The sequence below is a fragment of the Saccopteryx bilineata genome, chromosome X (assembly GCF_036850765.1).
Source record: "Saccopteryx bilineata isolate mSacBil1 chromosome X, mSacBil1_pri_phased_curated, whole genome shotgun sequence".
Classification (NCBI taxonomy): Eukaryota; Metazoa; Chordata; class Mammalia; order Chiroptera; family Emballonuridae; genus Saccopteryx; species Saccopteryx bilineata.
This window is the reverse complement of record NC_089502.1, coordinates 44,126,525-44,154,375: the sequence shown is the minus strand read 5'-3', so window position 1 is coordinate 44,154,375 and position 27,851 is coordinate 44,126,525. Positions and strand designations below refer to the sequence as shown.

General features: G+C 39.3%; 2 protein-coding genes across 5 annotated transcripts in view; both read left to right on the top strand.

The window, feature by feature from the left end:
* The window catches only part of RNF128 (ring finger protein 128), a 112,566-nt gene extending 109,074 nt beyond the window's left edge, over positions 1 to 3,492 (top strand). For 2 of the 3 annotated variants that reach the window (XM_066249595.1, XM_066249593.1), the window contains exon 7: positions 2,072 to 3,492. In XM_066249595.1, coding sequence (XP_066105692.1) covers positions 2,072 to 2,205 — 134 coding nt within the window. In that variant the 3' untranslated portion in view covers positions 2,206 to 3,492. Of the gene's footprint in view, positions 1 to 630; positions 705 to 2,071 lie in introns of all 3 variants that reach the window. The other variant, XM_066249594.1, reaches the window with a different exon arrangement.
* Positions 3,493 to 12,781: 9,289 nt separating this feature from the next.
* The window catches only part of TBC1D8B (TBC1 domain family member 8B), a 70,307-nt gene continuing 55,237 nt past the window's right edge, over positions 12,782 to 27,851 (top strand). The window contains exon 1 of one of the 2 annotated variants that reach the window (XM_066249928.1): positions 12,782 to 13,065. In XM_066249928.1, coding sequence (XP_066106025.1) covers positions 12,936 to 13,065 — 130 coding nt within the window. In that variant the 5' untranslated portion in view covers positions 12,782 to 12,935. The remainder of the gene's footprint in view (positions 13,066 to 27,851) is intronic. The other variant, XM_066249929.1, reaches the window with a different exon arrangement.

Here is a 27,851-nt window from a genome sequence, read left to right as displayed (position 1 = left end):
CATCAAGCTTCTCTTCTTAAAGTTACTATTTTCCCTTTGTAATTATTAATTATTATAAAGAGAAACACTTGGAGACTATGAAAATATCCTGTTTCTCATCATATTTTACCCACTAATTTTAGCAATCATTGGTGCTTCTTACTTGTATGTCAGTGTTGAATTTTTAAATTTCCATCCTTCTTTCCACATTATTTAAGCTTCTATTTTAAGGAAGAACTACCCTTTTTCCATTTATTTATTCAGTTTTTATAATAGCATGAATTTATAGATATTTCTTTTATTCTATAATATTATTTTCATGATCAATCCATTACTTAGCTTGTCCTAGATTTGGTCATTGAGGACTCTCTCAAGTAGGTAGGTGTCTGTTGTCTGTTTTCTTTCAACATGCGTATCTTTTTTTTTTTTTTTTTGATCCCTTCCTTACTTTCTGGCATCACAAGATGTTCTACACCAGGGACTGGCAAACATTTTCTATAAAGGGCTAGATGGGCTTTGGAGGCCATAAGTCTCCGTTGCATTTTTTGGTTTGTTTGTATTACAACCTTTAAAAAAAATGAAACCATTCTTAGCTATGGATTCTAACCCTAGGCTAGAATCTAGGTTAATCTTATACTCTCCTTGCCCTAGCCCTAGAATCGGCCATTTCTTCAAGGAGCCCTTTATTGGAGAACAGTATTTTGAAACCAAGATCTGGGCACTAGGTATGCTCATTGCTATTAACACTTTTAATGAACAAAGCTGGGAAATATGTACTCACACAAATATATACACACATCTGCCTCCTTCCATCCATCCATCCATCCATCCATCCATCCATCCATCCATCCATCCATTTATCCATCCTTCCATTCATCATCCATCCATCCATCCAGAAAACAGTGAACTTATACTGATACATCCATTTCTAATACACCACCACAGAGTTTATTCTAGCCTTTCCCTTTCTCTATTTGTAATTTCTTTCTCTGACAGTGAGAAACATGATTCACATTATCGACAATATATTTACATATTTGTTCAATCCTAAAACACAAAAATAATTTCAAAATTGCTAACTCGCAACCCTGTGAAAAACAATTTCACTAACTTGTTTACAGTTCTTTTTGTTTTTAACCTTATAAGATATAGTCAAAATACTGTTTACCAATGTTACTTAAATTAGTCCTTCTCTATCTTCAGGATGGTTATATATTTCATCTGTAATATAATTATGTTCATTTGTTACCACTTGCATACCATTTTGGGCACTCTCCCTGACTTCCCAGTTGTTATTAGGGTTTTTTCATTTTGTTTTCATTTTTTTTCTTTTCTTTTGTCTGTCTATCTATGCATTTGGAAAAGCATAGGTAATTTTTTCCCCTCTTTCCCAAGTTAGAAGGGAGATAGACAGACTCCCACATGCGCCCCAACTGGGATCTACCTAGCAACCACTGTCTGGGGCTGATGCTCTGCCCATCTGGTGCCATGCTTGCAACTGAGCTAATTTTGGTGCCTGAGGCAGAAGCTCCATGGAGTCATCCTCAGGGCCTGGGGATGATGGCTTAAACCAATCAAGCCATGGCTTTTGGAGTGGAAGAGAGAGAGAGAGAGATAAGTAGGAGGGAGTAGAAACAGATGGCCACTTCTGTGTGCCCTGACCAGGAATCTAACCCAGGATATCCACATGCTGGGCTGGTGCTCTACCATTGAGCCAACTGGCCAGAGCCAGCATAGGTAATTTTTTCAAGTGCCCAGGTGATTGAAATGTGAAGCTAGATTTAAGAACTCTTATATTTAGGGTAGAATACAAGAAGAAGGCATAACTTTTGCTTTTAATGAGGCTATAATTTAGGTGCTAGTAAACACAAATGTGAATCAAAAAAGAGTAATTGTAAATTAATATAATAATGTCATAGGTGCTTTATGAAAGATATAGCATTAATCATAATTTGTAAAGGAATAGGATATAAGAGTAATAATAAGACTATTATGGAATTAGACAAAAAAGGCTTCTTAGACATGAGTGTTGAATTTTATCTGAAAGAAGAGAGGGTTAAGATCATTCTAAAATTGTTATTTCTTTCTAAAGATGAAAATCTACAGCTGGTAAACCATGAAGCAAGTTCTGTGGCAGTGAATGTTGTTCCTCACGTTGACAATCCAACCTTTGAAGAAGATGAAACTCCTGATCAAGAAACTGTTGTTCGAGAAATTAAATCATAAACTCTGTGTCAATAGAAAACTTGAAACTTTAGTAATAACAGAACTGCCAATCAGGGCCTAGTCTCCTATTAATGAATTGGATAAATTTAATAAAGAATGATACTGAAACTGCTGAGATGACTAATATTATGCTCTACTTAAATCTCTTAATATAGTTAATCTGTTAACTTTTTTCACAAACTCATTATAATGTTTTTCATAGGCTAGTTTTCTCCAAATAGTGATAGTAAGATTTTTAAACATTCAAAACTGTCTTCAAGGAGTCATGTTTTCATTTATAACAATTTTCTTATAAGAACATTGCTTTAAAAATGTGAGGTAGTTGTAATCATTTTATTTTATGATAGTATCTTAATTAAAATACTACTCTACTTTAGCTTGGGCTATATGTGTCAGGGTTTTTCTCCAGGTGCTTATATTGATCTGGAATTGTATTGTAAAAAGCAGAGCAAACTTAGGCTAGTCCTTCATGAAATGACTACTTAAGCTACATTAAGTTGATAGAACAAGATTAATGCAAAATAATCATTTTAACTATTTCTTTTTAAAAAAATTAGGCTAACTGTACTTCATGTAAGTGTCGAACATAGTTCATCAGGGAACATAGACTGGACTGGATTGGTTGGTATATTAGTGACACTAATTTGACACAAAGGTATAGACAAAGTTTCCTTACAAAACTGCTGTATAACTATTTCTCAGACTTATAGGATTTTCAAAAGCAAAGTACATGAATTATTATACTATTTGAGAAGGATAAGTCACACAAAAATTGGTAATTGACCTTTGTGTATGAATTAGTCTACAGAAATAGTCTGTAGATGTTTTCCAAACAATGTTGACTTTGAAAATTGAGTTTACATTTTACCTAAATGGGCTAAAATTACACTAGGTAAACTAAAAATTTGTCCACGTAGCTATAAATTTTATGAATGCATTTTCTTGGTGTTTGAAAAAGAATTGGGGGAGGGGGCATAACTCCAGGTGCCTTAATATAAAGTTAGAAGCTTCATCCACCAAAGTTAAATAGAGCTATTTAAAAATGCACTTTATTTGTATTCTGTGTGGCTTATCTTTGGTTTTAGAATTTTGTTTCCAGTGCAAATTCCAGCAGACTTTAGACAAATGCAGAACAGACATGTATTTTTTGTTTGTCTGTTTGTTTGGTAAACGTAGAACAGATGAAACCATTGCATTCTTATATACTGATTTGAAATGCTGTAAATATATCCTGATTTGTATTGATTCTCTTTAAATATAAAATGTAAATAAAATGTTCCAATAAAACTTTTTTGTCTAGTGTTTAGTTTAACAATCAATTCTGACTTTTCATACGCTTGGATTTGGGAGAAAAAATGGTAATTTATATATTTGCTAAATAAAAACTAAAACTTTATTATGATATACATTTACATATCTCAATACATAGAAACTGGTGCCATTATAATATGACTGACCCTACCATGAATTATTTTAAAATGTCAGCAAAGTAAATAATAAGGTTATATGAACCTTATAACAATATAAGGTTACAAAAAGACCTTGATACCAGTCCACCTTCATACTACTCAAGACTTAAGACCATTTTACTACTTTAAAGTTTTCTTTTCCTTCAACCTTCTCTTTGGCAGCATGATTGTTGGGATGCTGTTAATGAGTTAAGTGCTTCTCTTTCATTTGTCAAACATATCAGGAATAAACAGATGCTTGGAACACCTCAGAACCATGATTATCAAACCAGGGCACACATATGTCTTATGTGGGAGTTTGCCAGATATATGTGTGTGTGATGCCATACTAGCAACTTGGCATATATCCTTAGAGAGTTAAGTGGGGTGATTTATAATCTTTTGAATTTCAATAGTTGTTTTGAAGTATAATTTACATATCCAAAATTCACCCATTTTATTTATTTTTTACTTTCCAAGTGAGATGAGGGAGATAAAAAGACAGAATCCCCCATGTGCCCCAACTGGGATCCACTTGGCAACCCCATCTAGGGCTGATGCTCTGCCCATCTAGGGCCATGCTCACAACTGAGCTATTTTAGCACCTGAGGTGGAAGCCCCATGGAGCCATCCTCTCAGGACCCGGGGCCTATGCACTCGAACCTATCGAGCCATGGATATGGGAGGAGAAGAGAGAGAGAGAAAGAGAAGGGTGGAGAAGAAGATGGTCACTTCTCCTGTGTGCCCTGACCAGGAATGGAACCTGGAACTTCCACACACTGGGCTGATGTTCTACCACTGAGTCAACTGGCCAGGGCCAAAATTCACCCATTTTAAATAAATAGTTCTATGATCTTTAGCAAATGTATATACAGTTGTGTATCTTTTACAACAATCCAGTTTTAGAACATTTTATTTATCATTCCCAGTCAATTCTGCTCTCACTCCCAGCCCTCGGCTTTCTGTCTCTCTAGATTTGCCAATACATGACATCTCATACAAATGGAATCATAATACATGGTCTTCTCTCACTGACTTTTTCTTCTTGGCAAAATACTTGCAAAGTTCAACCATTTTGAAGTCTGCATCAGTACTTTATTCCTATTCATTGCTAAGTAATATACCCCTTATGTTAATATTCTACATTGGTTATCCATTCATTGGTTAATGAACATTTGGGTTGTTCCCACTTTTTGGCCATTATGGATAATGGTGCTATGAACATTCACGCACAAGTCTTTGTGTATGTTTTTTTATTTTCTTGGGTATATACAAAAGAGAGGAGTTCCATGTCACTTGTGAATTTTCTTTCAGCTATCATCTTCTGATAATGAAAAATATAGTTTGAACAACAGATGTTATTACATAATAATCAAAATACAAGCTGATTCCTTTAAGTGGTAGTAGATATATTTGTAAATACAGGGGGTCCTCGGGTTATGACATATTTCTATTACTAAGACAGTGATGTAACCTGAATTTTGGTGTAAGTCAAAACACACCCTAGCCTAAGTCACTTATCCTAACACAGTTGTAAAATCATAATCTAGAACATGAAAACACAACGAAGCCACCAAAAAAGGAAAAGGACATAAATACACTGTACTGTACACTGTACTGAAGTAACAGGAAAAAATGCAAAAAATTAGTGTTAAAATAAATTTCTTACCTTTATTCCTATGGTTGGCTTGCACACTGGAAGGGGCATTGCAAGGTGGGAGAGAGTAACCTGTTGGGAGGAGGAAGCTGAAAAACAGGAGAACCTGCAGACAGTGCTGGAGATACTGGGTCAGGTGAATCAGGATTGCCTAAGGAACATGCAGGAGATGCTGGAGATGGTTCTACCTGTACTACAGGTGTTTCATCTCAAGAAGCAGCTGATGTAGAGGGTACAGGATCTGTTGCAAGCCTCTCTACCTTCAAGAATGTTTCCAGGCTAGTCTGGAAGGTTAATGACTTCTTCTCTTCCACAATCTGCCTATAGAATTACAAGGCGTCCATACAGGTTTGTAGACCTTACTGAATCTGTCATTGCTGTATGATGCTAACAGCATAAGCCAAAACATGTCTGAATTTTTTTAAAATTTTTATGGGAGTGAGCATCATAAACTCAAAATTTCGTATGTCGAGACTGTTGTAACCCAAAGACCCCAGTATAGGGACTCTGTAACTTAAGAAAGAGGGGCTTTCTAAGAGGTCACTTCCAAGTTTAGCAGAAGTCAGGCTGAATTATCTTGTAACTAGGAATATACATGGTTCCCAGATAAATCAGTAAAAATACATTTAAAGATACAATTGGAATTCTGGGAATATTCTCCCCCCCCATATCTACTTTTGGTTCATTTACTAAATATTTTAATTCAGTTCTACAACATCTGAAGAAATTTTATTACCTTAGGCTATAACAAAATTTTTAATTATTTACCTCTTATATTTGGAGTGTATTTTTTAAATATTTTAAAACATTAATATAAAATTTAGGTTTACATACTACATGAAATTTAAAAGAAATTCATGATTATGGAGGGCCCTTTGACTTTCAGAGATAAAAGTTCATTGTCTTCTACCTTATAGCTAATTCAGTGAAAAGTTTGAAAAACAGTACCCACTAGTTCTTAACTTTTTCCTACAGAAACATATGATCTCATGAATGTGAGACACTTGTGGACATACACAGATTTTAATGAGTAGAGTAATATATATAAATAAGATTTAACATGGATAATTTGTGCCAAGTTCTCCTCCAACTGATATCTCAGTTCTCAAACACTGCCTTAGAATAATTTAGTGGACATGTCCTGATAGAAACTTTAAATAAAAAAAAATTTAGCCTGACTTGTGGTGGCACAGTGGATAAAGCGTCGACCTGGAATGCTGAGGTCGCCGGTTCGAAACCCTAGGCTTGCCCAGTCAAGGCACATATGGGAGTTGATGCTTCCTGCTCCTCCCCCTCCTCTTTCTCCCCCCTTCTCTAAAATGATAAATAAAAAAAATCTTAAAAAAATTTAGTATATATCCCACATAGGTGGGATATAAAACTGAGACTCATGGACATAGATAAAAGTGAAGTGGTTACCAGGAGGAAGAGGACCAGGGGGGAGTAAAGAGTGACAAATATACAGTGACATAAAATTATTTGACTTTGGGTGTTGGGTACACAACACAATCAACAATTCAAATGCCATGAAGATGTTCACCTAAAACCTATGCACTCTTATTGATCAATGTCACCCCATTACATTTAATTTCTTTTTTTTTTTCTGTGACAGAGACAGAGAGAGACAGAGAGAGGAACAGATTGGGACAGACAGACCGGAAGGGAGAGAGATGAGAAGCATCAATTCTGCATTGTTCATTGATTGCTTTCTCATATGTGCCTTGATCTGGGGGCTACAGCAGACCCAGTGACCCCTTGCTCAAGCCAGCAACCTTGGGCTCAAGCTGGTGAGCCTTGCTCAAACCAGATGAGCACACGCTCAAGCTGGCGACCTTGGGGTTTAGAACAGGGGTCCCCAAACTCTGGCCCACGGGCCGCATGCGGCTCCCTGAGGCCATTTATCCAGCCCTCGCTGCACTTCTGGAAGGGGCACCTCTTTCATTGGTGGTCAGTGAGAGGAGCATAGTTCCCATTGAAATACTGGTCAGTTTGTTGATTTAAATTTACTTGTTTTTTATTTTAAATATTGTATTTGTTCCCATTTTGCTTTTTTACTTTAAAATAAGATATGTGCAGTGTGCATAGGGATTTGTTCATAGTTTTTTTTATAGTACGGCCCTCCAACAGTCTGAAGGACAGTGAACTGGCCTCCTATGTAAAAAGTTTGGGGACCCCTGGTTTAGAACCTGGGTCCTCTGCATCCCAGTCCAACGCTTTATCCACTGCACCACCACCTGGTCAGGCCATTTAATTTCCAAATAAAAAAAAGCAATGTGGTCAGCTAAAATTCATTAACAGAGCTTATCTTTTAAAAGATGCCTATGTATGTCTTCATGAAAATGTGATCACCTCCAATTTGTTGTAGAGTTTGATTTTCAAATATCTTATTTTGCTTTAAATTAGTGCATTTAAAACTTTAATGTGCCAACATATTACCTGGGCATCTTGTTAAAATGGCACACTCTGTTTCAACAAGGTTGGAATGAGGTCTGAGATTCTGCATTTCCACCAAGCTCCTGGGTGATGCACGGGTTACTGACTTGGGATTCCCATTTTGAATAGCAAAGCCTTAAATAATCCTCCTCTACTAAAGTTTCTCCTGTTTTGAATATTACTTATTCTAAACCTGCTGCAGACTGTATAGGATTAACTAAGCTTGTAAAATTCATTTCAAATAGGAAGCCAGTAAAATCATGACAGCCAGCCTTAGCTTTTCCATGGCACATGGTTTAGAATTGCTATCTTGGGTTTCCTGGCACCTTTTTTTTTACTTTTTCTCTTTTTTAATCTTATTTTTATTAATTGTAATGCAGTGACATTGATAAATCAGGGTACAGATGTTCCAAGAAAACATCTCCAGATTATTTTGACTTTTGATTATGCTGCATACCCCTCACCCAAAGTCAAATTATCTTCTGTCACCTTCTATCTGGTTTTCTTTGTGCCCCTACCCTCCTCCTACCCCCTCCCTCTCCTTCTTCGCCCCCTCCCCACCCCTCCACCCCACCACCTGTTACCATCACACTCTTGTCCCTGTCTCTGAGTCTCATTTTTGTGTCCCATCTATGCATGGGTTCATATAGTTCTTAGTCTTTTCTGATTCACTTATTTCACTCTGTATAATGTTATCAAGGTCAATGGAACAGAAAGGAGAACCTAGAAATAAACCCACAGATCTATGGACAACTGATATTTGACAAAGATGGTAAGGACATACAATGGAGTAAAGACAGCCTCTTCAACAAATGGTATTGGGAAAATTGGACAGCAATCTGAAAAAAAATGAAACTAGACCACCAACTTACACCATTCACAAAAATAAACTCAAAATGGATAAAAGACTTAAATGGTAAGGCGTGAAACCATAAACATCTTAGAAGAAAACATAGGTAGTAAGCTCTCTGACATCTCTCATAGCGATATATTTGCTGATTTATCTCCACGGGCAAGGGAAATAAAAGACAGGATAAACAAATGGGACTATATCAAACTAAAAAGCTTTTGCACAGCCAAAGACAATAAGAACAGAATAAAAAGACAAACTACACAATGGGAGAACATATTTGACAGTACGTCTGATAAGGGGTTAATAACCAAAATTTATAAAGAACTTGTTAATCTCAACACCAGAAAGACAAACAATCCAATCAAAAAATGGGCAAAAGAAATGAATTGACAGTTCTCCAAAGAGGACATACAGATGGCCAGTAGGCATATGAAAAAATGCTCAACATCACTAATCATTAGAGAAATGCTAATTAAAACCACAATGAGATGTCACCTCACACCAGTCAGAATGGCACTCATCAACAAAACAACACAGAATAAGTGCTAGTGAGGATGTGGAGAAAGGGGAACCCTCCTACACTGCTGGTGGGAATGCAGACTGGTGCAGCCACTGTGGAAAACAGTATGGAGATTCCTCAAGAAATTGAAAATCGAACTGCCTTTTGACCCAGCCATCCAACTTCTAGGAATATACCCCAAGAACACCATAGAACAGTTCCAGAAGGAGAAATGCACCCCCATGTTTATAGCAGCATTGTTCACAATAGCAAAGATCTGGAAACAGCCCAAGTGTCCGTCAGAGGACGAGTGGATTAAAAAGCTTTCGTACATATGTACTATGGAATACTACTCAGCCATAAGAAATGATGACATCAGATCATTTACAATAACATGGATCCTGGCGCCTTTTTACAGAGGTGTTTGAGGCTATGGTTTAGAAGGCTGATTCAGCTGGAAGACTGATTCTAGATAAAAGAGGTATTATTCATCTGTGCATAGTATAATGTGTCCATAAATACTTATATGGCTTAGATCAGAAAACAAAACTAGAAGCAAACAGATGAGTTGCTCATATAATAGTATAGTGGGAAAGTGATGGTGGGACTAATCTGAAGCTATAATGGGAAAATTGGCTGGACTTCTAAAAAAGAGTAGCAGGGCCCTGGCCGGTTGGCTCAGTGGTAGAGCATAGGCCTGGCATGCAGAAGTCCCGGGTTTGATTCCCGGCCAGGGCACACAGGAGAGGCACCCATCTGCTTCTCCACCCCTCCCCCTCTCCTTCCTCTCTGTCTCTCTCTTCCCCTCCCGCAGCTGAGGCTCCATTGGAGCAAAAGATGGCCCGGGCGCTGGGGATGGCTCCTTGGCCTCTGCCCCAGGCGCTAGAGTGGCTCTGGTCGCGACAGAGCGACGCCCCGGATGGGCAGAGCATCGCCCCTGGTGGGCGCGCCGGGTGGATCCCAGTCAGGCGCATGCGGGAGTCTGTCTGACTGCCTCCCTATTTACAGCTTCAGAAAAATACAAAAAAAAAAAAAAAAAAAGAGTAGCGGGTGTGTGTGTGTTTGTGTGTGTGTGTGTGTGTGTGTGTGTGTGTGTGAGTGACAGTGGATGTGGCCAGGTAAGAAGTTTAAGATTATTCCAAGGTGAGAACCTAGTAGGAGAAAAAAAAATAACGTTGGGCAGGGGGGATAGTGAGGAAATAAATTTGGATTTGTATATGTTGTATGTGAGGTATTTATAAACCATATGCCTAAGTATAGTATAGTGTCATGGTTTGCATCTGACAAATGCAGGGTCAAATCCCAGCTCTGCTCTTTATTTAGCTATGTGATCTTACGCCAGATATTTAACTTTCTAAGTCTCCTGTTCTTCATCTGTAAAAAAAGGATGTAAAAATGGGTATTTACTAATCAAAATTAAATCAATCTTTCTCTCTCTAATATTTATATATTTTATATGTCCAGTATGGTACCAGCAATGATATCCAAAAGAATTTGTAATTCCAGTCCTTCTTCCCTAAAAACAAATTACATTAATGTACACAATTGAATATTGAATAGAGTGACACGCTCTGTTGTTTTTAAGGTGCTTTACGAAAAATACTTTGATTTGCAAAGGCTTGAAATATAGTTCATGATCAAGCCAAAATTTATATCACAGGGTAATTTAATTTTAAAAAATGTCTCTTTACATAATCAGTGAAACATTTACTAAATAAAGCAGGAGCTCTCCAAATGTCCCGCCGAGCTAAAGGTGGGGAGCATGTGGGCTCATCTGGATGGAGTTGCAGAATCAAAAGGCAGAGGAACCATTCAGCCCTGGACAGCACTTGACACAACTAGAATTTTTTAAGAGGTTTTGAAAAAGAATGTGGTTTGATGAGTAAGCACTCATCAAATAAAAAAGGGAAGGGAAGGGAAAAAGAAAAGAAGGGCACCTCATATCTCTCTACATCTTGCCACATTTACTGATACTTCACCAGGAAAAGAAATTATCTTCCTTAGTACACATCCACATTGGGAAGGCTTTTTCTCAGAGATACATTGGGATTTAGACTCTGGGAAAATTACCTCTTCCCATACTCTCCAGAAAGCTGCCCTGGGACTATTTACTGCCTTTTAGTAGAAAAGAATTGCAAATTGACCCTGTTCTCACCCGAAGGAAAAAAATCTCTGCTTGTAACACACTCTGCCTCCCTGGAGCTGGCCCACATCCTGAGAAGTGTAAGACGGAGACGTGCTCCGAGGCAGAGTTCTTTGGCTCCACGACTTGGCTGTGGGTGTGCCCCACCCCATTTTCTAAGCCAAATGGCCTTGAGACTTCATTCTCAAAATAGCTTGCCAAGAGCCCCTTAATTTTGGTACATTGCCTCCCAACTCCTTCCTTCTTATAAACCTGTCCTCACTTTTAGTGTGCTCTTTAACTTTAATGGGCTCAGTTATCATAATATATAAAAAGGTCCTGCAAATCACTGAAATCATTTACCTTAAGTGTTTAAGCAGCTATGTATTATTACCAAGGTACAAAGACGTGAAGTCTGTTCTGCAAGGGATTATTTTTTTTTTAAGAGTTTAAGAAAGAAAAAAAATATTGCTCACAAATTGTTTAGATTCTGAAAAGAAAGGTCTGACAAAACATTTGGTGGTTAATTACAGTAGTTAAGTAAACAGATTAGGACGACCGTGCGGAAAGGGAAGGGCGCGCGCCTGATGAAAACTGGGTGGCTTGTGGAGATTTGATATTCTTCCTGTAAGGGCAGAAAGAACTTAATATAAGGAAGGTTTTTTTGTTTTGTTTTCTTTGTGTGTATGACAGATACAGAGACAGGGACAGACAGACAGAAAAGGAGAGAGATGAGAAGCGTCAATTCTTCCCTGCGGTACTTGGTCATTGATTGCTTTCTCATATGTTCCTTGACCAGGAGGCTACAGCAGAGTGAATGACTCCTTGCTCAAGACAGAAACTTGCGGCTCAAGCTGGTGAGCCTGGCTCAAGCCAGATGAGCCCGCGCTCAAGCTGGCGACCTCCAGGTTTCAAACCTGGGTGCTCTGCGTCGGAGTCCAGCGCTCTATCCACTGCGCCACCGCCTGGTCAGGCAAGAAGGTTCTGAATTAGACAATGAATTTTATGACTTCCCTTACTGTGTGACCTTGGATAAGCCGTTTCACCTTTCCGCGCTTTTGTTTACTTACATACATAATAGGGAATAAAATATACTTGGCAAGACTTTTAGAAGGATTATGTGAGATGACGTACGCGAAATCTTCTTAGTACATAATAAGAGCTCATTAAATGTTAGTTGGTGCTACTGCCGCTTCCCAGAATGGACATTACTTATTCCAGAAACTTTGTTTTTTAAGTTTAACATCTTCGGTTGTAAAGAGATGAGAAGAAGAAAAACTTTTATACCGGGTGTTCACTTACTTGAACAGCAACAGCAAAAACCGTTCTAAACTTTAGATAGGCAAAATACACTTAATTGGTGGCGGGACACACTTTGAAAGCACCCACCCAATTCTCACGCCAGTGGATTGTGGGAAGAGTAGTCCTGCGCTCCGGTAGCATCAGTACAGAAGAGCGGGTAGGAAACTACAATTCCCAGACACGAAGAAGCGGGACTATTTCCCAGTCTGGCGTTAGCGCTGTGGGAGGGAATTGGCAATCTTGATGCCTACGTGGAGAGAAGGGAGGGTTGGGGGAAGTGTGGAAAACCTGAATCTGAGCTACTGCCGCTTGAGGAAGATTTGGTGGGAGGAAAAGTAAAGAGGAAAAGGCGGGTGGAGGGTGAAGTGAAGAGAGGTTCTAGGTCGCTGCTTGCGGGCAGCATAAAGTTTTTGGCGATGTGGCTGAAGCCTGAAGAGGTGCTCCTGAAAAATGCGCTGAAGCTGTGGCTGATGGAAAGGTCCAACGACTACTTCGTGCTGCAGCGGCGTCGGGGCTACGGGGAGGAAGGCGGAGTGGGGCTCACAGGTGAGTTGTGGCCACCCCACCCCCCTCGGGGCCGTGGTCGCTGATACTGAAAAGGTGATGAGGAGAACAGTTACTTGTCGCCACCCGCCACGGATCCAAAACCCCGGGCGGACGGCTGGGCTCCTTCTCCTGACACCACCTTTGCGTTGCCCTCCGCGGGTCCTGAGACTGCATATCTGGATCAGCAGTTGCTCTTTGAGTGGGACAGGGAAAGGGAGGACGGGTTCTTTCTAAGGCAAAGTACCTGCCCTGTCGTTTCTTATAGGGAAGGGGGCTGATGACGAATGTTGGATCTTGACAGGTCTCATTTAGGCTGGTGACTGGGGCCAGTTCGCAGTTGTGGACTGAACTATTTTCACAAACCCCCCTATTGATAATTGCCACCCTGAGGAGTGTAAGAGTCGGTGTGTGTGTGTGTGTAGCGGGGTAGGGGGTGAAAAAGGAAAGAGCCTCATCACATTCAGAAGGACTGGCTTCAAATGAGAGATTAGGATGTGGGGGGAGACAGAGCGAGAGTTCTTCCAAATTGCTGCCCCCTCCCAGTTTAGCACCTTTTACTCCGTCTCCACGGTTTCCATCCTTGGGCTTCCCTCTCAAAGGAACTTTGCAGTTCATTTCTGTCTTGAGTGTTTGGAGCTGTCCTTTCTTTCACAACCTTGATTGTAAGCAAACCAATTAAACAAACGGAAGTTGAACTCTTCCCGCCTAATCCATCTTGTCTTCAGCTCTTTGATTTAAAAATCAAGAAATGTTCCTTGGTCAAACGTTTAAAGCCACCAAAGAACTTGATTTTTAGACTACTCGTCTCAGGTAGGAATGTTCAAAGTTTTGGACATTGGGAGGACCAGAGCTTTATTTCGTGACAATTTCTAGTTTGGTGTTGTGGCCTTGAAGTGGTGGACCAGGCTTAATTTAGGCAGTGTGATGTAGCAGAAAGAGGGAAGAATCTGAAACCCTGCATTTTAGTCCCATTCTCGTCTCTCTCTTTTTTTAATTTTATATATTCATTTTAGAGGGAGAGAAGGGGGGAGGAGCAGAAAGCATCAACTCTCATATGTGCCTTGACCAGGCAAGGCCAGGATTTTGAACCCACGACCTGAGCGTTCCATGTCCACACTTTATCCACTGCGCCACCACAGGTCAGGCACATCTCTTCTTAAATGTCATTTGACAAAATCTTTCATTTATTCAACTTTAAGTGCCTACTATGTGCCACATGTAGTTCTAGGATGTACAGACAATTAAGATTTCAGTTCCCAGCCTTGAACTGAAATAATTCTTGTAATTCTGCTATGTCAGAGAGGGTCAGGTTAGGGGAAAGTAGCCAGTAAACCAGATTATAATTATAACCAGTAACTAGTAAACCAGTTAAATTCTAATTTGAACCAAATAACTGAAGGATTGAATTAAGATTAATGGAGGAGATGACACTGCTTTTCTTCTTCTGCAAGATGGTGTTTACATCACGAGGTTGAGAGGATAAAGGGAAAGATAACAGGTGCCAAATCAATGTATGTTGTTAAGATGTGTGCTATTATTTTCTTTTTTCAAGCCACCCTGAGGGTGGAGAGAATTATAGGCTCTACAGGACATTTTTAAAAATCTTGCCAGAACTATCTCATCTAGTTTCTAAAAAAGGCTCTCTTGAAAATATGGCAATGAAAATTGCCTCATTAAAATTGACTTTTTCTGGTTTTTAAAGGTTGCAAGTGTTATTTCCAAAGGAATCTTTCCATTTAATAGCATTTATTTTCCAGACCAAAATTTAAGAGTCAGTGTTCATAATTACTTAGTGATGTAATTTATCCTCTTAGTCCATTGAGAATACGTCAGAATATATTTAAATAGATCATTATAGTCCTCTGCTACAGCATAATATATTACTCACAAAAATTAGAGGATATTTCAAAATGAATATGAAGTAATAAAATATCCCCTAATTTTTTTGAGCAGTGTTTTTTGGTTCTCCATAATTTTATTTAACCATAAGTTTTCTGCTGTTCTTGCTTACATTTGCCCAGATTAAAAAGTCTATTTTGCTTTGTACAACCATGTTCCCGAAAAATAATAGGCAAGGTATTCTTGAGAAGCAAATCACTATAGTGTATTAAATGGTGTACTTGTTGCACATTTTATTTAATCACTCCTTGTTTTCTGTGTTTGATTTTTTTTAGAGCGAGAGAGAGAAAGGAAGGGAGAGAGATGAGAAGCATCAATTAGTAGTTGCATCACTTTTAGTTGTTCATTGATTGCTTCTCATCTGTACCTTGACAGGGAGGGGTGGGGTGTTCCAGCCAAGCCAGTGACCATGGGATCATTTTTTTTTTGTATTTTTCTGAAGCTGGAAACGGGGAGAGACAGTCAGACAGACTCCCGCATGCTCCCGACCGGGATCCACCTGGCACGCCCACCAGGGGGCGACGCTCTGCCCACCAAGGGGCGATGCTCTGCCCCTCCTGGGCGTTGCTCTGGCGACCAGAGCCACTCTAGCGCCTGGGGCAGAGGCCAAGGAGCCATCCCCAGCGCCCGAGCCATCTTTGCTCCAATGGAGCCTTGGCTGAGGGAGGGGAAGAGAGAGACAGAGAGGAAGGGGGGGTGGAGAAGCAAATGAGCGCTTCTCCTATGTGCCCTGGCCAGGAATCGAACCCGGGTCATGGGATCATTTTGATGAACCCATGCTCAAGCCAGTGACCCCACACTCAAGCTGAAGAGCCTTCTCTCAAGCTGATGACCTCAGGGTTTCAAACTTGGGATCTCAGTGTCCCAGGTCAACGCTCTATCCACTGTGCACCACCAGTCAGGCTGTGTTTGATTTTTTTTTTAATGGTAAGAAGTACTTTATCCATCATTGGTTAGCAACAGCATAACAACGTTATTAAAAAGAATTCAGAGACTTATTGTACTTTAAAAGTGTTGGTCTTACATAAAATGCACACATTTACTTGTATTTAGTGTTAAACATATTGTATGGCTCTCACGGAATTACATTTTAAAATATGTGGCATTCATGGCTCTCTCAGCCAAAAAGGTTCCCAACCCCTGCTGTAAAGATTGTAATAAACAATAAATTTTCAAAATTCATATTAACTATTCTTGATTTGAAGTATGGGGGCTATTTGGAGAACCTGATAATATTTAGAGTTATTTTATGATTTAAAGGACTTTTGTTTTACAAGTGAAAATACATAAAACAATTCCTAGCAATGGGTAATGCTCACAAGACACAATGATTGTTGCTTGGAAGTCCTCAGAAGGACTGCTACCACCCTGAATTGTGGTTGGTGTGGATGTCTTGCCTCAGACCTCAGCAGTGACAGGCATGTACTCCCTGGGTAATAAAAGCAAGAAGGGTTTGGGGACAATTTCTTAGAAGCTTTTCTACCAAGAAGTCACCACACTTTGCAGGATGTGTTTGATTTTTCATTTGACATGATTTCTTAAAACATGGACCAGTTGCACCAGTTTCTTATCTCTATCCCATCTATTTACTCTCCCCCATTATCTCTAGTGTAAGAGATTTGTCTGAAGAAATGAACCAAGATTTCTGCCTCACATGAATGTTGAGAATAGCCATAGCCCTATATTTGTGGTCAGTTTATATCTCTGCATGCTTGTTTACCTGTGGTATTGTCAAGATGCTTGAAATCACCAGTGAGAGCTGCCACTATATTTCATGATTTCATGTAAATTAAACAATGGGTAACAAAGGAGCAAAGAAAATGTTTTTTTTTTGTTTTGTTTTGTTTTGTTTTTTTCGGTCTAGAGCTAAAGTGTGTGCTAATTTTCATGGCTGCTCCATTTGAAGAATACATTAATGTATTCTTTTTTTAAATTATTTATTTATTTATTTATTCATTTTTTTAGAGAGGAGAGAGAGAAAGAGAGAGAGAGGAGAGACAGAGAGAGAGAGAAGGGGGGGAGGAGCTGGAAGCATCAACTCCCATATGTGCCTTGACCCTGGGCAAGCCCAGGGTTTCGAACCGGCGACCTCAGCATTTCCAGGTCGACGCTTTATCCACTGCGCCACCACAGGTCAGGCACATTAATGTATTCTTGAAATTGTGAAACCAAGAGCTTTGCTGTACTTTATCACGAATTTACATGTGGATTAGATCTCACAGGACTTTGTTGCCAGCATAAGCTTGCCCTTGTCCATTTTATTTGCTAAAATCCAATTCTGTGGGCTACTTCTTTAAAAGATTCGTTTGTACATTTTGTTTAATAAAATATAATGAACATATAAAATGTTAATGGTTGTACTTTAAGATTTCATTTCTTTGCCTTGTGGTAATTGGCAATAACCACCAGCAGTGTAATAACTTTGTTGTGGAGTTAGTGAGTCTTCTTTTTGTAATAACGGAATTGGAGCTATAGAAAACCCTAGTATGGTTATAATAAGAGACAAGATTGGCAGTTAGCATTCTCAGGCCCTTTTTAAAATTCTGAAACACTTTTTGTGGATATCTGGTAGATTACTTACCATTTTCCTAACTTTATCTTACTTAATAGTCCTGGTTCACAATAGAGTGGACTATTTTGTGGAAATTTTTGTTATACATAGGCTTATTTTACAGATAAAGTTATCTTCTTTCATTTCGAGAAGTAATTCACCATCCTGGATTTTTGCAATTACCTTCCATTATTCCTTGTTCCTCCTGCCTGATTAAGGGTAATATCTCTTCTATGGCATCTAAATTTAGCACCTGGTTTTATGTGATTAAAAATAATTCATGCATGTTTGGCTTATTAAGCACAAATCAATTTACTCTGCTTGGCAGATGGGAACTACTACATGAGTGGAATTAAGCACTTAGGTTCTGTTAAGTGCTGTAGAGCACGGGCTTTAGGGAGATCTGACAGACAGGAACACAGTGTGCTTGCCCTCCCCAGGGGTTACTCTATGAGATTTTCTTTTTAATAAGTTAACTACAAGCCAACAGCCCCAAATACATGAGTACGCCACTGAGTTCAGCAGTTCGACTTAATGAAATAACCCTGCTTCCTTTATCTTTCCTAATTCTTTAATATTTGATGCCTCTTAGTTGTAATTGTTTTAAAAAGTCTTGTTTTAAAAAGATGTTTCTCGCCCTGGCCGGTTGGCTCAGCGGTAGAGCGTCGGCCTAGCGTGCGGAGGACCCAGGTTTGATTCCCGGCCAGGGCACACAGGAGAAGCGCCCATTTGCTTCTCCACCCCTCCGCCGCACCTTCCTCTCTGTCTCTCTCTTCCCCTCTCGTAGCCAAGGCTCCATTGGAGCAAAAATGGCCCGGGCGCTGGGGATGGCTCTGTGGCCTCTGCCTCAGGCGCTAGAGTGGCTCTGATTGCAACATGTCGACCCCCCGGAGGGGCTGAGCATCGCCCCCTGGTGGGCGTGCCTGGTGGATCCCGGTAGGGCGCATGCGGGAGTCTGTCTGACTGTCTCTCCCTGTTTCCAGCTTCAGAAAAATGCAAAAAAAAAAAAAAAAAAGAAAAAGATGTTTCTCATCTGTACAATGGGAACAAAACTTATTTTCCCTACCTCATGACATTGTTATGTGAATGAAGTGAGTTTTGAAACCTGTGAGCAACTATATATAGACATTTGATATTCATTTATCTATGAAAGAAAGAGTAAGATGTTAAGTACCATTTTCCCTAGTAATTACTTTTCCCGTGTTGTATATAGAAATTGATTGGAATTAGTAGCATTTAGTATGTCCAGTATGCAATGATACCACTGTAAAAGCAAAACACTGCTAGTTAATTATTAAAGAATTTTGGTATGATGATGACTGTGCATTTATGTTTTATAATCAGAATAATGTACAGCAATTGCAATAAAATATCACAACAGCATTACTTTTTGATCTACAATTGCCAAAAACCAAGAGGATCTTAAACAGTTTCTATAGATATAAGTATCACTTGTCTTACTGAGTGGAATTAAAGAGTACATATAACTTTAGTTATCCTAGTTATATTTTTTTAAACGGAATACTTGAAGAAATGATTCCACTGGTGAAAACCCATGCTTCTGTTGGAAAGTTGTGGAAGAACTATGGATGTAAAGTAAATTAAAAATTAATAACAAAATAAAGGGTACTATAATGTTTATCATGTTGTTATACAGCTATGACATAGGTTTTATATTACCTTTATGTTAGAAAATTTGCCCACATTTCCACCTTTTGCTGCTCTTATATAAGCACAAAGGGAAATATGATGGTATGAGATAATATTCATTCAACAGATAATTACAGGTGCCTTCTAAAAACCAAACACTTTTATTTATTTATTTATTTTCATTTTTCTGAAGCTGGAAACAGGGAGAGACAGTCTGACAGACTCCCGCATGCGCCTGACCGGGATCCACCCGGCACGCCCACCAGGGGCGATGCTTTGCCCACCAGGGGGCGATGCTCTGCCCATCCTGGGCATCGCCATGCTGCGACCAGAGCCACTCTAGCACCTGAGGCAGAGGCCACAGAGCCATCCCCAGCGCTTGGGCCATCTTTGCTCCAATGGAGCCTTGGCTGCGGGAGGGGAAGAGAGAGACAGAGAGGAAAGCGTGGCGGAGGGGTGGAGAAGCAAATGGGCGCTTCTCCTGTGTGCCCTGGCCGGGAATCGAACCTGGGTCCTCCCCACGCTAGGCCGACGCTCTACCGCTGAGCCAACCGGCCAGGGCTAAAAACCAAACACTTTTAGATGCTGGCGATAATAGTGAGCAAAACAAAACTCCTGTTCTCATGGGTTAAAATTTTAGTTGAGGAAGGCAAATAAACAAATAATTTACCTGACCAGGTGGTGGCACAGTGGATAGAGCATTGGACTGGGACACTGAGGACCCAGGTTCAAAACCCCAAGGTCGCTGGCTTGAGCATGGGTTCATCCAGCTTGAGTGTGGGGTTGCTGGCTTGAGTCTGGGATCATAGACATGACCCCATGGTGGCTGGCTTGAGTCCAAGGTCATTGGCTTGAGCAGGGGTCACTTCCTGTGCTATAGCCCCCTGGTCAAGGCATATATGAGAAAGCAATCAATGAACAACTAAGGGGCCGCAATGAAGAATTGATGCTTCTCATCTCTCTCCATTCCTGTGTGGCCAGTAGTCACTGCTCTCGTGACCATGCAGGTGCAGGTTCCCATTAGATTCAGGCAGATAGTAAAAAAACAGTGGAGCCAAAAAATATTTCTTTATTCTAGTCTTACACCGGCCGATGAGCAACACACAAGGAAAACATTTCTCTTTCGCTCAGAGCTCACAAAGCTACTGACACATTATCTGGTTCCACAACCAGGAGAATCTTATCTGGTTTCTCCTAGAATCAAAGTCCTCACCAGTCTCAAAACCCCTCACCCTTTGTTCCCTAGCTTCTCCTTCAGCACTCTGCATTCTCTTTGCTCTCCCTGCAAAAATGGCTTCTTTCTCCTCAGCACACATTAGCAAGACAATGGCCCTTCCCAAGCAGGAAGATAATTTATAATTTCTCACATCACATACCCATACCTGGCGCTACCCAGCACCATTTCAACAATAATCATGAGCAAACTCAAAAAATACAAATTGTACAAACTCATTTGCCCAATACTTCCTGTCTGTATGTTCCTGTCTGTCCCTCTCTCTGTATCTAACAACAACAACAACAAAAATAATTTATTATATTGCTGGTGGTGGTGAGCAATATGAAGAAATATAAAATAACATATAAGGATAGAGTGGGGAGCGGCTTGATATTGTAGATAAATTTGGTCTGAAAAGGCCTCTTTAAGGTAACCTATGACCAGAGAGACGAGCGTATATGAGCCAAGCAAATATTTGGGGGCAGAGTGAAATAGGCTTAATTCTTTCTAGGAATTTTGCTGAGAAGGGAAGCTGTCAAAAATGGGTTGGTCGCTGACTACTGTGCTAGGTGTTAGGTATACAGTGGTGAATAAAACAGAAATAGTTCCTACCCTCACAGAGTTTATAATCTGGTGGGGCAGACAGATAATAAACAAATAAGCAAACATGTATAATTACTAGGGTAGTCAATAATATCAGCCTTGTTTTGGTGGCTTCTTAATAGTCACAAATAAAGGATGTTTGAAACACAAAAGGCAGTTTTCCAAGGCCCATAACTGGTATAAAGTATGCTGATAAGATGTCTTGTTAGCGTTGGCCTGGTGTGGAGTCCTGGGTTTGATTCCCGGCCAGGGCACACAGGAGAAGCGCCCATCTGCTTCTCCACCCCTCCCCCTCTCCTTCCTCTCTGTCTCTCTCTTTCCCTCCTGCAGCCAAGGCTCCATTGGAGAAAAGTTGGTCCGGGCGCTGAGGATGGCTCTGTGGCCTCTGCCTCAGGTGCTAGAATGGCTCTGGTTGCAACAAAGCGAAGCCCCAGAAGGGCAGAGCATCGCCCCCTGGTGGGCGTGCCGGGTGGATCCCAGTCGGGTGCATGTGGAGTCAGTCTGTCTGACTGCTTCCCCGTTTCCAGCTTCAGAAAAAATACAAAAAAAGAAAAAAAGAAGAAAAAAAAAAGATGTCTTGTTAAATGATACAATGATTTCCTGAAAGCAGTGGTTAATAACAATAGACACTATTCTGCTATTGTCAGACAGAATTTCAGTGTGACATCTGTGGCACCACTTGCCAAAAACCTGTTTGGATTGTTCTTAAATTAAATTAGCTAGCTATCAGCACTAACAGTATCTGGGATGTGGTGAGGAGGACATTCAAAGTGGGAGGAATAATATGATAGTGAAGAAGCCAAAAATGGCAGTTGTTGGGGACTTAGCAAGTATTCCAGATTCATTTATTTTTTATTGAAAATATGAGAATCAAGACATAGTGTCCTGCCTGACCCAGTGGTTGTGCAGTGGATGGAGCATTGACCTGGGACGCTGAGGACCTGGGTTCAAAACCCCGAGGTTGCCAGCTTGAGTGTGGGGTCTCAGACTTGAGCCTGGGATCATAGACATGACCCCATAGTTGCTGGCTTGAACAAGGGTCACTGGCTTGGCTGGAAGCCCCCTTCCCCATCAAGGCACATATGAGAAAGCAATCAGTGTGCAACTAAGGTGCTGCAACTATGAGTTGATGCTTCTCATCTCTCTCCCTTCCTGTCTCTCTGTTTCTCTCTCTCTCTCTCTCTCTCTCTCTCTCTCTTTCTCTCTCTCTCTCTCTCACTAAAAGAGAGAGACATTTGTATCATTTAACAAGACATCTTTTTTTTTCACTAAAAGAGAGAGAGAGAGAGAGAGAGAGAGAGAGAGAGAGAGTCCTGAGCAGTTAGAAAGGGTTGAAGAGCAATGACCTCATTTGTGGAAGATGAAAACCTGAGATAGAGAATTAAAGGGACCTGAGAATTAAACCTTTGTTATTTTTGTCTCCATAGCTCTTTCAACTCCAGCCTAGATGGTTTTATTTTGTTTTCTTACTCCAGTAAAAAGAAGTTAATTTAAAAAAAAGTTTTTCTGTTGATTTTAGAGAGAGAGGTAAGGAGAGAAAGGAAAAATAAGACGAAACATCGACTTGTTGTTTCACTTATTTATCCATTCATTCACCAGTTGATTCTTGTATGTGGCCTGTCCAGGGATCGAACCTGCAACCTTGGCATATTGGGACGATGCTCCAACCAATTGAGCTACCTGAACAAAACTGGTGAATTTTTAAAACAAGGGATAATTGCATTTGTTGATTTTTTTACAACGTACTATACTGTATATGAATTTATGCATTTATTGCCACACTTGCTTGTTACTTTGCACCTGTGTATTCAGATGTTGTATTGTATTTAGTTTTCTGTGGGGCTAGTATTTTTGTATGTTAATGCATAAGTCTTAAAATGTAAGAAGGCGCTGTAAATAAAGATGGCAATTCTTAGAGTTCCCTGTGTTTTCATCTTTAGAAATAGAGCTGGGTTTGATTAATAATTCATACATTCTTTTTCCCCAATGTCATTGTAATCTGCTATTTGTGGCATCAGTTACTTCCTATTTTTTTTTTTGTAAATCCTTTAATGAGAAAATATTTCAATTAGGGAAAGAAATGAGTTTATGTATTTCCAGTTTTTAAGTAAGTGTCTTTAAGAGAATGCAGGGAGAGGGAAAACAGGACAAAAGAAGAATTATTATTAACTGTTTTCCAATGTTCCTTAAGTTAGCAGCTTTCCAAATTCCAACTCTGGCTATTAGACTATTCTAGAATAAGCATGCATAGTCCTTTTTAAGGATTTAGATGTGATAGCAGAAGCAGTAGAATCAGGAAAACCCACAACCTCTACTGAGAATACTTTCTCCTATTTGAATCTATTTCCTACTAAGTGTGTTGGCAGTTTACTAGTTTCTTCATTAACATTTAATGAAGTTGAGATTATAAAAAATTCAGTAAAGGTGTACTTGCTTGACTTTGTAAACATGGCAATTTATGGCAAGATGCAGAATCCACTATCAAGTTCCATTCATATGGCCAAAATTTATAATTCAACATGTGTTTTAAACTGGAAATAAATCTTGTTTGTAATTAGAAAGTTCATTTAAATGACTCTTCTGCAGCTAGGGCAGTGTTGCCTTACACAGTGCCCTCAATCTAGTTTACAGGTAAAAAGAGCCACTTGTCAAACTAAAGTGTATGAAACTAGCACATTGATAATGAGTAACATCTTCAAGCTGTGGCTGTTTTAATGGTCTCTTCTCCAACACGCAAGCCTTGGCCCTACCTGTTCACCATTATCACTGACCTAACAAAAAAAGAAATGTTTATTAAATTTGCCAGGGTCTGAAAATCGCAAGTGACAATTACTACCATAGATCAGTTTCCTCCACACTGGCTGCATATTTGATTCAATTGAGAAACTTTAAAGTACACTAAATGACACTAGAGTATGGGTAAAGTTATATGATGTGTGGGATTTACTTTAAATGGGGTAATTGACAGAAGATTGACAAAGTGATGATAACTACTTTTTAAAATATTTATTTGATTGATTTTAGAGATAGGAAGGGAAAGAGAGAGGCAGGAACATTGATTTATTACTATATGTGCCCTGACTGGGGAATCAAACTAGCAACTTCTGCACTTTGGGACAATGCTCTAACCAACTGTGCTATCCGGCCAGGGCAGTGATCCTAATTATTGAAGTTCAGTGATGGACACGTAGAAGAAGTTTAAATATATTATTCTCTACTTTTTGTATGATTGAAGGGAAAAATAGAATACCCAATTCCTGCCCCAGTTGAATTAAATTAGAATCTTTGGGCTTTCATAGTTTGAAAACTTGAGCTTGAGTAGTTTTAAAACCTCCTCCAAATGATCACATTTGCAGTTTGGGTTGAGAATCACTATCACAGAAGATAAAATCAAGAGTCAGAGATCTGGGCAAGTTAGAATGCTCAGCTGAAATCAATGAGATAAAATTTATCATGGGTAATTGTATACTGCTTTTAAGTTGGGTTTATTGTCTTTTTGGGGTGTTTTTTTTTTAGCTGTATAGGACAATACATAGGTCGGTGCTTATATTTGTGAAAAATATCAAAGTAGCTTAGTTGATCATAAGCTTAGTATGATAATATGATATAGTAGCCAAAAAACAGCTAGTATGCTCTTAAACTGCATTAATAGAACCACGAAGCCCAAAATATAAAAATAAAAACTACAATTGTTCAGACCATATTTAATATTCAGGTTTGAATGACACATTTTATTAAGAGACCTTGACAGATAGATATGTTAAGAAAATGGCAGAAGAAATAAGAGGCTCAGGCAATCTCGTACAGCAAACGATTGAAAGACCTAGGTATATTTGAAGATAGGAAAAGAGAAAAATAAGCAGACAGAGAAAAGATAGCTATAATCATATTTGAAGACCCATCATGTTGAATAGAATTGCCTTACAATTGCAAAGAAGTAACATTTTCTAAGAATGACCTTCCTTTTTAAATGTGTAAGAAATAGCTTTCTTTTTCTAAAAAAAAAAAAATATCTATATATATATATTTATTTATTTTAAAAAGAATCAAGAGAGAAATGGGGGGAGGAACAGGAAATATCAACTCCTAGTTGCTTCCTGTATGTGCCTTGACTGGGGCAAGCCCAGGGTTTCGAACCAGGGACCTTAATGTTCCAGGTCAACGCTTTATCCACTACATCAGCACAGATCAGGCAAGATAGCTTTATTTTTCTATCTTAAAGGTTAAAAATGTTTATTGTAAAAATTTCAGAAAACATGTATAAGTATATAAAAGAAAATAATGATTACCCATTTTCCCACCAATATCCCAGAGATAACCACTCTGAACAAAATAAATCACCTAATTTGTGGGGCTCAGTGCAAAATGAACAAGCAGGGCTCTTGTTTAAAAATTAAGTTCAGGACCATGACCACAGAGCATTTAACCAAGCATGGGGTGCTATGGACAAGTCATGAAGCTTATGAAACCAGACCTGATTATAACATTTGAATATAACCTGACCAGGTGGTGGCGCAGTGGATAGAGCATCAGACTGGGATGCAGAGGACCCGAGTTTGAGACCCCGAGGTCACCAGCTTGAGCGCGAGCTCATCTGGTTTGAGCAAAGCTCACTAGCTTGGACCCAAGGTCCCTGGCTTGAGCAAGGGGTCACTCGGTCTGCTGTAGTCCCCAGTCAAAGCACATATGAGAAATCAATCAATGGACAACTAAGGAACCACAACGAAGAATTGATGTTTCTCATCTCTCTCCCTTCCTGTCTTTCTGTCCCTATTTGTCCCTCTCTCTGACTCTCTCTGTCTCTGCCACAAAAAAACAAAAACAAAAAAAGAGCCGTTTGAATATATATAAACCCTTTCATATTTTAGAAAAGACTTTCCAATTAATGACATTCTCACCAATGCAGTAGGCTGCCGTGGGATAGGTAAACTCTGGAGTTATAAAGGCAAAAACTAGCCTTTCGGTCAGGGATACTATAGGGTAGATGAATGCGCTGGAGTTTGGACTACAGGACTTGTTAGGATGTGTTTCATCTGTAAAGTCAAGAGTGCTATATCTCTACCTAGCCAAAAAGAGTTGGTTCATGAACGATAATAATTACCTGGAAATTGCCTTTTTTTATTATTATCATGGAGGCTTGATTTTTTTGTTATCTTGCTATCCCATTTAATAAAAAGTATTTTACATCAATTATGGTGCTGAATTTCCTTTAACAGTTTGGTATTACTTGTAAGGTAGGATGCTATCAAAAAACCCATAGACCTTCAGCAGGGTCTAAAACATCGCTACCTTACTCAGTTACAGACATTCAAAGTATGATTTGAATTTCTTGATATTTCTTGTTATTGTTAAATCTGTTGTTTTATCATGCAGCTAAGAAACAGTATTTATTTTCTTCCAAATTTACTATGACTAGAGAACTTTCCATGTGTAGGCAGATTCATGACCTTGGATGTTCAGGCCGTCAGATGATAAACCTATGTGTACATGGAAAAGCCACCCAAAGTTGTCAGCTTGTTTTCTTGTACTTTTAGAACCTAGACATTGGCACACATTAATTCCTGAATGACTTGCAGAGACTTGATGATTATAGCTTAATGAGCTGGAAGAGTTCCCAAGTGACTAGAAATGTATTTTAGAACTAGTTTTCTAATTATTTGTTGCATAATTTTATACTAACTGCCTAATTTAATGCACTCATAAAAACCAAACAATATCCTTTCTACATAGTGCAAGGCACTTATCTCGCAAACACTTCTGCTGCAAATGAAATGACCTTTTTTTTTGCCAGTGATTTTGACTGCTTTGTCCCCAACCTGAAAACATTCTGTCTGTGAACTAATTATTAGAATGGTACTCAGGAATGATTATCTGTTGCCTCTCCTTTCCTTGGCCTCTTTACACATCCCCCTGTTATCTTTCATCTAAGTCAAACTTTTTTCTACCCCTTTTTTTCTTTCTCCTCTTCTAATACTGCTTTTTGCTGTGTATATAAATAAGGAAATCAGATTTGAGCTAGTTTTATTGAAAGTGTGGTAAAGGTCAGAGGCATGGACAGGTGGAATGGACTGAAAGCTGTGAGAGGGGACAGTTGTGAGGGCACCAGAGGAAGGAAGGTGAGGGGATTAGCCAAAACCACGGACCATATTTCCTCATGTATAAGACGCACCTTTTTTTTCGAAAAATTTGGGGTCAGAAACTGGGTGCATCTTATACAGTGACTGTGGCATTTCAAATGCTTTAGATGGAACTGAGGACAAGGCAATATATGAAGACAGTGATTTGTCATCAGACACAGATGAGGACAAGCTAATGGATGGGAGTTTTAGACAGTGACGAGGAGTTGTATGAATTTTATGATGAATGAAACTTGAGTTCAGTAACTTTATGTAATATATATATTTTAATATCAGGCCCTGACAACAGTGTGGTGATAGCCAGAGGGAAAGAGGAGGTGGCAGCTAGATGGACATGGGCAGATGGGCAGTGGGCAGGGGACGGGAAAGACTGCTTGGGGCGGACAGCACACAGTGCAGTGTGCAGACAGTCCTGTATTGAGTTGTACACTTGAAACCTGTTTGGTTTTGCAAACCAGTGTCATCCCAATAAATTCAATTAATAAAAGCTAAAATAAATAAATTCCTTAACATGATCCAGTAACCCTTAAGAAAAAAAGGGAAAACGTGGTAAGGGTGAAATAAATGATTTTTCTCATAAATTTGGAAATGCTTTTTTGAAAACATTTTTAGAATTTGAAGTCTTGGGAGGCAAATCTAACAGCTAAAGCAGGGCTCTGTTTAATAAATGGTCTTATTTGAAGTTATAATTCATTTTCCTGTATTTTGACAATTTTGTCAAGTGATTATA